Source organism: Urtica dioica, chromosome 3, assembly GCF_054948205.1.
Source record: "Urtica dioica subsp. dioica isolate 48M chromosome 3, U.dioica_male_clone48M_v1_H2, whole genome shotgun sequence".
In the NCBI taxonomy this organism is placed as follows: domain Eukaryota; kingdom Viridiplantae; phylum Streptophyta; class Magnoliopsida; order Rosales; family Urticaceae; genus Urtica; species Urtica dioica.
In genome coordinates this window covers 1,648,721-1,661,284 of record NC_142758.1, presented here as the reverse complement: position 1 = coordinate 1,661,284, position 12,564 = coordinate 1,648,721, and the positions used below count along the sequence as shown (strand labels likewise).

At 37.2% G+C, this 12,564-nt stretch overlaps 2 protein-coding genes and 2 long non-coding RNA genes across 5 annotated transcripts; 2 read left to right on the top strand and 2 right to left on the bottom strand.

The window, feature by feature from the left end:
* The first annotated feature begins 371 nt into the window (after positions 1-371).
* LOC149401964 (uncharacterized) lies at positions 372-2,088 on the top strand. Its single transcript, XR_016296156.1, has 3 exons — positions 372-530; positions 1,224-1,355; positions 1,910-2,088. It is a non-coding gene; the product is annotated as an uncharacterized LOC149401964 (long non-coding RNA).
* Positions 2,089-3,911: 1,823 nt separating this feature from the next.
* On the bottom strand, positions 3,912-6,210 carry LOC149401963 (CDK inhibitor P21 binding protein). Of its 2 annotated transcripts, XM_089609382.1 has the most exons (9): positions 6,158-6,196; positions 5,963-6,123; positions 5,823-5,887; positions 5,508-5,732; positions 5,151-5,357; positions 4,992-5,057; positions 4,798-4,887; positions 4,645-4,701; positions 3,912-4,170 (listed from the first exon to the last, which is right to left on the bottom strand). In XM_089609382.1, the coding sequence occupies exons 2-9, from the start codon at positions 6,117-6,119 to the stop codon at positions 4,072-4,074; spliced, it is 966 nt and encodes a 321-aa protein (XP_089465508.1). In that variant the 5' UTR covers positions 6,120-6,123; positions 6,158-6,196; the 3' UTR covers positions 3,912-4,071. The 2 variants fall into 2 exon arrangements, with proteins under 2 accessions (XP_089465508.1, XP_089465507.1); XM_089609381.1 differs by having other exon boundaries at positions 5,963-6,210.
* Positions 6,211-6,827: 617 nt separating this feature from the next.
* Positions 6,828-9,004, top strand: LOC149401962 (uncharacterized). Its single transcript, XM_089609375.1, has 8 exons — positions 6,828-6,864; positions 7,203-7,258; positions 7,455-7,551; positions 7,698-7,868; positions 7,977-8,096; positions 8,193-8,479; positions 8,622-8,745; positions 8,796-9,004. Exons 1-8 carry the CDS (start codon positions 6,828-6,830, stop codon positions 9,002-9,004), a joined length of 1,101 nt encoding a protein of 366 aa, XP_089465501.1.
* Positions 9,005-10,090: 1,086 nt separating this feature from the next.
* LOC149401961 (uncharacterized) lies at positions 10,091-10,465 on the bottom strand. Its single transcript, XR_016296050.1, has 3 exons — positions 10,411-10,465; positions 10,284-10,331; positions 10,091-10,119 (listed from the first exon to the last, which is right to left on the bottom strand). It is a non-coding gene; the product is annotated as an uncharacterized LOC149401961 (long non-coding RNA).
* Positions 10,466-12,564: the final 2,099 nt, after the last annotated feature.

Below are 12,564 nucleotides of genomic sequence, written 5' to 3'. Positions count from 1 at the left end.
TTTCTTAGTTTTGAAGCTTTTAATTAAAGGTTCGATTGGTTACGGTTGAAGTCACAAAATTTTGTGACAAAGACGTGGTTGTCATGTTTTTCTGGGTCTATTTGAAATAAAACGTTGAGTTCGGGGTCAGTTTTCTAGAGATGGAAACAAGGAGGGGTTTATTTGCAAAACTTGAGAAAATTCCACACACTTCTATTCCTTTCTTCTTTCTTCTTTCTTCTTTTTCTCCTGATACTTCTTTCTTCTCCATTTCGCTCGCGACCTGCACAAAAAGAAGAAAAAAAAAACAACAACAAAGCTTCAACAACCAAAGAACCACGAAACCAGTCGGCCGATCCTCACCCACTACCTTCTTCACCTCGTTCTTCTTCTTCCTTGAACGTCTTCAGCTCCAGCCACCGAGCCGAGACAGCGCGCGCCCGCCGTGACCGAGAGAGAAATCGCCGCGAGCCACCAAGGACCGCCGCCGAGGAAAAGACACCGGGAAAGAGAAAGTGAGCACCGAGGAAGCTGAATCTCACGAAAAGTGGGTAGGAAAATTCAAACCCGAATTGGATTTGTGGAATCTAGGGTTCAACATGAAAAAAATTGGGGATTTTGTTTATCTTGAGGAATTTCGAGAAAATTATTGGTCTTAAAGGATTGTTGAGCTTGTTGTGATGTTTAGTATTCGAAATTGTGGATTAAAAATTGGGTTTGGGAATTTTTCTCTTGGATTTTTGGCCGAAATCTAGGGTTTGTTCATCAAATTTGGGGATTTTGATTTGTGACTGTGATATGTTGATTCTGAAAACTGTTATGAGGATTATTGGTTTGAATTGTGGTTGGGTTCGTGTTTATTACGGGTTTTTGGACGAGTTTGGTGTTAATTTGAGCTTGGCCGTGTGTTTGGTTCCTTGGCCGTGTGGAATTGTTGGCTTTGACCATGTGTTTTTTTTTTTTTTTTTATATATGAAAAGTTTGAGTATGGATAAGTGATGACTTGAGATAAGTTATTGATGGTTTTGAATTTGGAAAAGAAAAGAATGATACTTGTTTCGCTAGAATTATTTTCAGATTTCATTATGGAAATGAAATTAGACTCGTTCAAGAAATGCGAATTTTGGACTTTATAGTTAGAAATGTCTTTGGGTTATACGATTATTAAATCGTACATTTGAGTTTGAATATCGTGAATTATTCATAGGATTCTGATTCAGGATCGGTTTGATTTACCGTGATAGGACTCAAGACTGAAAGTCGTTTAGAGGTTCACGGAGTAAGTGAACGTCTGGATTCTCGATATTAGTGAACGTTCAAGTTCACAGGACGAGCGGACGTCTCGTGGAAGAGCGATATAGACGCTTACTCTTGAGGTAGGTTATTATAACCCTTCTCTCCTGATTTTATGGTTTGGCCTCAAGTATATATTATTTTCGAAATGAAAATGTTTGTGAACGTGCCACGTAACCTAGAACCGTTTTTAGAAAATGTGGCGGAACTTCAATTCGGTATATCCGATTATGAAGTTGAGAATATTTTCGATATTATACATATATCCCGTATTTACGAAAGGAAATGTTTCGTATATCCTGGACAAGCCGGTTTCACACACACATGTATACGGTGCGGAGAGTGCACCTTGCTCTGATCAGAGGACTGCCACGGGTTAAGTTGGCAGGCGGCTCAGGAGATAGTACACGTTTTAGAAGTATCTAGGGACACATTTACATTTCTGTCATTTACATTTCTGCAATTTACATTTCTGCAAGGTATACTTGTACGTGTATGGTGATTTACACGTGACAAGAATAGTAATATTATAAAGCTAAGTATTATTTTCGAAAATCTTTTTAAAATCAAACCATTATTATAGCACCTACTGGGCCTCAGACTCATCCCTATTTCTTCAATTTTTTTTTATAATCAGGAAACGAGAAGAAGGGTTAGGACGACCTCGGAGTTTTACGTCATCAAGTTTTTTGAAGTTTTTAGTTTCGTTATCTAGCAGGTCTGTATATAAGCTTTTGGTTTATCAAAGTTTGTTATATTTTCTGCATTCTGTTTTGTTTATCTTTGGATCTGTAAAGCGAATGACTGAGTATGCACTGTGGGATGTTTAGTTACTCGTTTAGTGTTTAATATCTCTTATCTTCACTTAGTTCACGTCTCGGTTCTCGGGGCGTGACAAAAACGGACCGTTGATTGCAAGTGGATTTTCACGATTAAGTACAATGCCGAGGAGATAGTTGAGAGATACAAGGCGAGGCTTGTTGCTCGAGGGTTTACTCAAACCTATGGGCTTGATTATGAGGAAACCTTTGCCCCGGTCGCTAAACTTAATACGGTTCGAGTTTTACTCTCTCTTGCAGTGAATCTTGATTGGCCACTACGACAATTCGATGTCAAGAATGCATTCCTCAATGGAGAATTGGAAGAAGAAGTCTTGATGCAACTTCCCCGGGGTTTGACCAAAATTCCGATGGGAGAGTGTGTCTCTTGAAGAAGGCATTATACGGGCTCAAGCAATCTCCACGAGCTTGGTTTGGAAGATTTTCAAAGGCAATGAAGGATCAGCAATACACACAAGCCCATAGTGATCACACCATGTTCTACAAACACTCTCTTAATGGTAAAATAGCCATATTGATTGTTTATGTGGATGACATTGTGATGACAGAGGATGATGAGGCCGAACTCGATAGGTTGAAGCATTTTCTAGCTCAACAATTCGAGGTAAAAGATCTCGGAAGCCTCAAGTACTTCTTGGGAATGGAAGTTGCGAGGTCATCAAAGGGAATTGCAATCTCACAGAGAAAGTATGTGCTTGACTTGCTCATGGAGACTGGTTTACTCGGCTGCAAACCTGCCTCTACACCGATCGATCCAAATCATAAGCTTACCAAGTCAAATGGTGAAAACCTGACTGATAAAGAGAGGTATCAAAGACTGGTTGGAAAGCTAATTTACTTAGCTCATACGTTGCCAGATATTGCATATGCAGTGAGTATCGTGAGTCAACACATGCACAGTCCATCTAAAAGTCATCTAGATGCAGTGTATCGCATTCTACACTATCTCAAAGGAAGTCCAGGGAAAGGAGTTTTCTTCCAGAAAAATGACAACAGGCAGATCGAGGTCTTTACGGATGCTGACTATGCCGGATGCTCAGACGACCGACGATCAACATCAGCATATTGCACCTTCATGTGGGGCAATCTTGTGACGTGGAGGAGTAAGAAACAGGCTGTTGTGTCTCGGAGTAGTGCAGAGACTGAATTCCGAGCCATGGCCTAGGATATTTGCGAAATCATTTGGATCATAAGCATCTTGAACGAGCTACAGATCGAGTTCACAACTCCTATGAAGTTGTTTTGTGATAATAAGTCAACCATCAGCATTGCTAATAATCCAGTCCAACATGACCGGACCAAGCACGTGGAAATCGATCGTCACTTCATCAAGGAGAAGCTAGAAAAGAGAGAAATCTGCATGCCTTTTGTTCCAACATCAGAACAACTTGCCGATGTTCTCACCAAGAGACTTTACAAACAGAAATTTGAAGACTTCATAAACAAGTTGGGCATGATTAACATATTCGCACCAACTTGAGGAGGAGTGTTAAATTATCTTGTATATATTATGTAATTAGTATAGGATATCATTTCCCCGTTTTATAGAACTAATTTAGTACCGATTATTCTAGGATATATTCAGTTTTATTTTCTTTCCTGTTTAGTAGCTAGGTTACTGTTTTTGTGGGATTTAGTTATTTCCTTGTATTCTATATATATGTTCATTCGGTCGATGAGAATTAATTCATTTCCGCATAATTCTTTCTCTGCTCTCATTTTTTTTTTTTTTAAATATAGAGATGTTTGGTCTTTTACTTCGCAGTGCATATTGATAATAATGATGAAAAAAAAGGTGAATTAAGGAACAAAAAAAAATACAATCTTATAAAAGAAAATAAGGAAACCCAAGAAACAAAATTTAGCTCACCCAAGCAATCGAGTCCAGTGATACTCGAAAGCCCTTTCAGAAAATACACAAACATAGTGGACGATGTGAGCGTCAAAACCATTAGAGAACTCAGGGTTGGTCGAATAAACGATGCAATTCTTGTCGAAATTCCGGGATCTTCTCTGCTTCAACTGCCATCACTAGCCCCATCAACTGGTACTTCTTAGACTGCAAAACATGAATAATATGGAACACCATATTGTAGCGTGTCATCATTATTATCCGATCATGAATGAAACATTATTCAAGTGGACAGCATTCTAAAACGATCCAGAGTAGCTTCGAACACAAATTACCTATTATTGATACTCTAACGACCCACTCTTGTTTATACTATAATATAATTACATAGATAAAAAAAACTATATTCAATTAATAAATTGTTGATTTATCCTTCCAGACTAACACGTTCCTGAATGAGACTTGGAATGAAACCCTGCGATTATTTTCAGAGAGCTTTTCAAAAATCACTAAATATCATCTGATTTATATGCCAGACGTGTGGGCATTATACTCAGTGATGCAGTAAACAGAGTCCAAGGAAAAAAAAATAAAAAATAAAATAAAAAATAAAATTCAATTATCATGTGCCTAAAAACAACAATCTATCACAAAGAATATATAGCTACACATTACACTCACCTCATGAGGTGCGAGCTCCTGGGTTTTCCAAGGAAAAGTAAAGGACCACAAACTCAGCTGAAATGCATTCAAACAAGACGGTAAGCTTATAAAAAAAACAAAGAGAATCACAAACCCAGCTAAAAAAGGTATCCAAGAGAGCCAAAAAAAAACCTTGTGAAAAATCTCATCCTCGGGTTTGCTATATATTATTTCGTCATCATCTTTAACCCGCTGCCCCTTTTTCTTACTCGTATTTCTAAGCTGAACAATGGAAATTGAAGGAATTTATGTGCAACGGAAAATAAAACCCATGTAGCGGAATCCAAAAACTAGGCAGGGAAAAAGTGATGAGTTGGTTTTGTTACCTTCTCGATCCTAGTGATCAATATATAGTGTTTAAAGGAGAAGGACTTGCGAAGCTCCTCTGTTGGCTATTCAGATTGAAACAAACAAGAAACCCAAATCAGCAAAGAATTTTGATTTCAGAAGAAAAAAAAAACCATCTTCTTCTAATTAAGTCAAACCTCATCTTCTGTGGCCCACGAGACTTCGTCGAAAACACCATCGTAAAGAGGTGGCAAAGACGGGAAATTCAACATACACTGAGAGACCAAGAGACCGACACTCAGCGCCTCGTCGCCCAAAAGGGACTTCAAATCGGCTCTCACATTCTCGTCCTCTTGACAAGCACCGATGAGAAACTCCTTTAGCTCAACGATACACTTATGGTCCTGCAATAACAAAGTCAAAAAGTTTCAAATCACTTCTTCAGTAAGCGAAATCTTCACACACCGTGATGTTTGACATGCTTATCAGAGCCCACCAAGCTCAAACTAGTACGAAAGCTTACAGTCTAAGGATAGAATACAAACGACACATACTTTGTATCGATGCAAGTTGAGCACTGTGAGAAGGGCATAGACCCAGTTGTCTTCGTCGCCTTCAAGCTTAATGAAAGTCCCAACGGTGGTCTGAGACAATATCAAGTCCACAAAGCCACTCAAATCCCATTGTCTTACATCAAGGTAAGTCCTAAGCAATGTCTTCACTGCGTGGAAATCGTCCGGCTTCGGATCGCAGAACACAGCCTCTTTCGACAGGATTCCCTTTTTCCATCGCATAAACAATCAAACAAAGGCTATTTTAGGGCAAAATTAAAACTACCAAAGAGACAATAATATTGTTTTTATACTTACGTCCACGATTTCTTCCTCGTCGGAGCTGTCACTCGATTCTACATCGCTATCTACTAAGTCCTTGCCTAAAATTAGAAATACAGACTTAATTACTGATATGAAGAAGCTAAATATATTGGCTTTTGGTGAGACAGGCGTACCGGCGGATTTAGGGTTCTGGAGGGGCTCCGGCGCCGGCCTCCGGCGACTCGACGAGGACATGTGAGCAACTGAACGAGAAAATGAGGAAAACGTCGCCGGTGGTGGCCGGTGATTCTTCGACAATGCTCGTCGGCGCGTCGAAGGTCTCCGAGGCATTTAGGTACTCTTTTGGGGTGATTCAAAAAAAAAAAAAAAAAATTGTTTATTTGGGGTTTTGGAACCTTTTTTTTTCAAATAATACGCAATTAACCACTAAATATAAATGATATATGGTAATAGCGTGAAAATCTTATATGCAATAAAGAAACAAAAAATTGGCTGCGTAAGCTACGTAATGTCTAGCAATGTAAAATTGGTCAACGTTTTGTTAATAATCCGTAAATAGCCTAGATGATTACGTGGCAGCTCATTTAAGAAGGTTTTTTTTACTTATTTGCCCTTGTTTGACCGATTTTGTAACTTCTATTTTAGGCAGTTTTTTTGTTTAAATTTTGAAAAAAAAATCGGCAAGTTTTAATTATTCAATATTCAAAATGGCGAAATTATTGAAGACGTGGATGCAGTTTTTTTGATCGTGGATGCAGTTATTGAAAGCGTGGAAGCAGTTATTATGAACGCATAATTTTGATAACGTGGATGCAGTTATTATGAACGCATCATTTTAGGTAATTAGTTTCTAGTTTTGTAACAAAAAATATTCTGGATATCTGTTAATAGTAATTATATTTATTGAAAATATATTCAGTTGTTATTTGTGAACGCTTATTCAAATAAATTTGGTCGTCCATAGTCGTTCAACTTTTTATTTTCCAGGTTTCAACGTTTGGAAAAAAATTTGTCCCTGAAAATAAATCGTCCCAAAACATGGATGAATGGTCGTCTTTTTCTCTAATTGATTCAGGTATGTGTTTTTGATATTTTTATGCAGTTTTGATAATTGATTTCTCATGCAAGTTTACCCTTTTTTCAGTGAATTTATTTTAGCAACAATGCCATGAGTCGTCGAAAGCTTTATTGCCTCTTTCTAGTCATGAAGAACCTCCGGCATAAATTATTTTGTATGATGAACCGGATTTGAGGAATTTTCCTATGAATTTTGAAATTAATGTTAATAACGTATTTAGACGCAAAGATGTACTTCAAATGGCTATTGGCATGACTGCAGTTCGCAACAATTTTGAATTCAAGGTGTTGAGATCCAGTAAAACGCGTTATAGTATTGGTTGTTCGGATATGCAGTGTGCCTGGAAGTTAAATGCGTCGGTTTGCAAGAATTCTGGATTATGGGTCATAAGGTCATATGTTAAAGATCATACTTGTTATGGTAAATCTATTGTGCACAAGAATAAACATGCATCGTCTGTTCTTATTAGCAAATGCGTCAAAGATGATTTTCGCGGGTCATTGGCAAATCAAATTACGCCTTCCGGTGTGGCTGAAATTATGAGGACTCGATTTAATGTGGAGGTAACATATTTTCGTGCATGGAAGGGTCGTAAAGAAACTTTGAGGGATCTTCGTGGTGATTTTGAAGAGTCATATAGTCATTTACCACTAGTTGGTGAAATGATCAAAGAGAAAAATCCAGGTTTTTATTTACAGCTTATTTACTATAAATGTTGTCTGTAAATACTATATACATTTACAATATGGATTCGACTTTTTCTGGTTATTTACTGAACTTGTTGTAAATCAATGACTTATTTACAGACTTTGAAATGTTATGTATTGCAGGGTCTTATACTGTGACCGAGATTGAACCTGATGGGACATTTAGGTATTTCTTTTTGGCATTTGGTGCTTCTGTTCAAGGATTTCAATTTTGCCGCCCAGTAATATCTGTTGATGGTACTTTCTTGAAAGGCAAATCCTATGGTACATTACTTTTGGCCACTGCTCTAGATGGTGATAATCATTTGTTTCCATTAGCCTTTAGTATTGTGGATTCTGAAAATGACAAATCTTGGTCTTGGTTTATGAATCATCTTCGAATTGTGTATGGTGTTCGAAAAGACTTGGTTTTTGTTTCGGATAGGCACAAGTCAATTTACAAGGCAGTTGGCAATGTTTTCCCGGAGGCGAAATTTGCTATATGCATGCAACATCTTTGGTGTAATGTGAAGGCAAAATTTGGTAAAACATACATTCAGCCACTTTTCTATAGATGTGCTAAAGCCTAGTCTGTAAGAGAGTTTGAATATTGGCTTAATATACTCTCCAACAACAAAGTAAAAATCAAAAAGTATATTCTCAAAGCCGATCCAGAGCTGTGGGCTAGGAGCAAGTTTCCGGGGAAGAGGTTCGATGTTATGACCACAAACATCTCTGAGTGTTTGAATGCTGTTTTGCGAGAAGCAAGAGGCTGGCCGGTTGCATGTCTTGTTTTGAGTTATAGAAGTCTAATTCAAAATTGGATCCACAAGAAGAGAGAGCTAATTCCAAAGATGCAATCAGGACTTACAGGAAATGGGTTCAAGATACTTTTTGATTCGCAAGAGGCGGCTCGATCTATGAATGTGAGTTACATCTTTTCCAGTTTCTGTTAATTGTATTATTATTTACAACCTATTAACAGCATATTATTATTTACAAGCTATTAACCCATTTATAGTTTTGAATCTACAATCATTGACAATATTTATTTACACGCAACTGCAGGTTAATGCCATTAACGACAATGAATTTGAAGTTGTTGATGGGCAATTCGCCGAGTTGTTGATGTTTCTCTTAGAACTTGCACATGTTGTTATTGGCAGCTTGAAGACTTTCCATGTTCTCATGCGTGTGCGGCTTTATATAGGAAAAATTCACGTCCTATTGATTTTGTGCCAGCATATTATAGTCAAGAATACGTCGCTGCCACGTATGAGAAAGATGTTTTCCCTATTTCTCATGAAGGCGACTGGGAGCTGCCTATTGACGCTCAAGTTATTAAGCCTCTCATTCATAAACGTCAAGCTGGGCGACCAAAAGAGAAGAGGTATCGGTCGAAGCATGAAAAACTCCACCCGTACAATCAAAGATGTGGCAAATGTGGCTAGAATGGTCATAACAAAAGGGGTTGCCTAAGATAGTTGGTTAATTAGATGAAGTTTGTGTTGAAGTTTGTGTTGTTTACATTTTTCAAGATATTTGAATAATTGCTTGTTTATTTGTTGAACATTTGATGTTTTATGCATATTGTTAATCTTGAGAACATGAGAATTTCTTTCTATCCATGTAATAAAGCCGCACACGCACATGTATGTTTTGAATATGTTGTTATGACATTAGTTTTTAGTCATTAAATAACTTATTTATGTACTTCTTTTACTCAAATAGACTTAACTAAACTGGTTTTTAAAATGTAAATTTATGGTAAATAAGAAGTACATTAACAGAACTCGACACGATATACTAATGTAAATAGCTTGTAAATAAGATTTCAATTAACATATTTGAAAAGCTAAAATATGGCCACATAGTAGCTAATACTCAAAATATTCCAATCTAATTCGTAAAAGAGGTTCTATCTACGACCTTAACACCCAAAATTAGCGTCATGTGCTAATTAACATTCATGCAGTAGCCAAAGGTGACATAGTAGCTATGTTCTTCAAAAGAAAACTTAGGAGCAATTATACTAGAGTTTAGTAAATAAAAGATTTTCAAATTCCAATATCAAAAGATGGTTGGCTGCTTTCTTCATCTGCCATGTTATCCTTGTTCTCGCCATCTGGTTCTTTGTTAGGACCTCCTTCTTCAGTCCTCTTACTTCTAGTTTTGGTGACGTATGGTGAGGTAGTGAACACTGATTTCCTACATGTCCGCTTTGGACGTTGTGTGACAGGCTGTGGATTTGGCAACGTCCTTCCTATCTTTTTTTGCTTTCCATCATCGGTGACCTTGTTAACTACCTGTTAATTTACAAATAATCACAATATGATAAATTAACAACTATTAATTCACCAATTTTTAACATTATTTTAGAACATGATAATATTACCTGCGGGTTGTGTACGTCAACACTTTGGGTTTGGATATTTTCGGTCACTATTGGAGGTGGCTGATTTGTGGTTGGCATCGTTCGCTTTGGAATTGGTTGGCCATTCTTTCTCAAGCGTTTGTAAACTTGTTTGTTCAGAACTTCTTGCTGGGCCACACTCTCTTGAACAACCTGTGGAAGTTGTTCAAATTCGTACTTGTTAGGAATGCTATTCAACACATCATTTACGGTAAAAACCCAATCATCTTGTAGCTTCTGCAAATCATCATGTTAGAAGTCATTGTTAGTCTTAATCTAACTGCACCATATTACAAAGTAATATTTATTTGACGTACCGGACTATAACGTGCTACCTTTTCCATTCCAAGTAGTGGTGAAATATCCTACCATAAAAAATTTGTTAACGACCTGCTTGTAAATTATACGACATTTTTGTAACTTCAATTAAATTATATTTTGTACCATAGACACAGTATCAGGAATTGTTGGCTCCACTTTTGAAGCTCTTTTTCGTAGCATCTGTAAATAAGATGTAAATAAGTATACCATTAACAGATTATTACAGTAAAACATTAATGTAAATACCATGTGAATAACATGCATGCTAACAAATGTTTATGTCAATAGTATGCTCAACGTAATACCATGTTCGTTAGTGTCACTTGAGTTGGCTTTGGTTTTGCTACATTCCTAACTTCTGGTACCTGTAAATTGATAACCACATTACGTTATTATACTATATGTTAACCAATGTAATTAGTATAGTGTACATCTTTTGTTGTTGGGATTTGCACATGTGTGGTTACTCCGGGTTGATTGGTACGTGGTGTATCCTGTTAGACATAAGGGTAGAGATGGTTAAACACATATTTCAGTGTTATGTTGTTACTTATTTACACGGAATGGCTATATCGTACCTGAACATCAATTGGAGTTTGATTTGGAATTTCAGATGTCTTAGAAGGCATTGTACCACTTGAGACCTGTAATATAATTGTTATTTATTTGTTAATTGGAAAAATAACTACAAAATTACTACCTGTTCTTTTCTGGGATGTTGTGGTGTTGTTTCATTGTAATCTTTACGGATGTACACTTGAAATACATCCAATAAGGTGTCGTACTTTTCATGCGCCTCTTCGACACGTTTCTTCAGCATTTCTATTGTTTGGAGAGCGTATTCCAACTTACTATGAACATCATCTGAAGAGTTGATTGTTGTATCATTTTCCAAACCCTTAGAACTGCTAGCCACTCCTTTTCCTTTTTCAACAGATTTTGGGGCAGGCTCGGGACTAACAGCGTCTACTCGCTCTATGTACCCAGCTTCTTGTTCTTCTTCAGTAGCATTTACTGGATTAATGCGCAGCTACAACAAAGCAACAATTATTTACAAGCAACTATTAACATATTTATAGAATAACTTAGAGATTACTAATATGATTTCAAGTACCGTGTCATTGTCGAAGATATATTGTTGCAGTTCGTCGTACTCTGGGCTGTAATTGAAATTCCACTTGAGGAGTCGAGGTATGGACATTTCTTTTGTACGAGTTGCATATCCTTGGGCTTCAAACTCTGGAATGACTTCATATGCCCAAGCAATTAACGGATATAGGAAGCCTTCTATATTGAATCCTGTTTTCTCAGCAGCATAGTTTTTGGATTTCTTTAGGGAATGGCATAGAGCGTTGAAGCTAACCATGCCCCACGGATAACTTTTGAATAATTCTGTGTCAATGGCCATTTTTAAGTGGTCATCGGGAATTTTAGCTTGCCGTTCCCTAGGAAGTATCATCGTCTCTAGTATGGCCAGGTTAATAAGTGCCACTCGTTCTTCGTCCGTACCTCCAAATTTGCCGCTGAGAATGCCAAGTAAGAATTGTGCACGTTGTGTTCCTGTCACCTTGAAGTACTCATCCTTCAAAGGATTATCGGAGCGTAGCTTGTCGTGCATACGTGGCACTCGTTCGCAATTCAGCCCTGTAAATAACATTCCTTAAACTGTAAATAACTCAACAATTTACAAATAATTTTTGATATTCTCAGCAACTACGGAAGTAAAACATTCACCTGATATTAACTCAAAGTCATAAATATTGAAAACCAATATGTTTCCACATACATTGAAATGGAGTTCATCTACATTCCCGGACTCTACTTGACTGAGCACGAGTAAATGAGCGAGTTTTTTGGGATATACATGGCCTTTAAGGTGTTGAAGATGAGCAAATGGCCCACGACCGAACAACTCCTGTTGGTATTCTGTTTCTAGGAGTGGCATGAGGGTTTCAATGATGTTGAATGATGAATGAACAATGATTCGTTGTTTTAAATCCCAGTTCTTCCTTTCTACAATCATGTCCCCTATCTACACACAAACAGAATAATCAAATCATCAAAAAATTTAAACCAGATCTCATTTCATATATTAGAGATTAACATTATTTACACAACGCTATTATTTACAACCTTATTTACACAACGCTATTATTTACAACCTGAACTCATTATATGTATTTCGAACAACCACAAATTCGTAACCATTTACATTCAGCCCAATATCATATCGTTGTATTTCTCAAATTATAATCATGCGGTCAGTACCCTAAATAC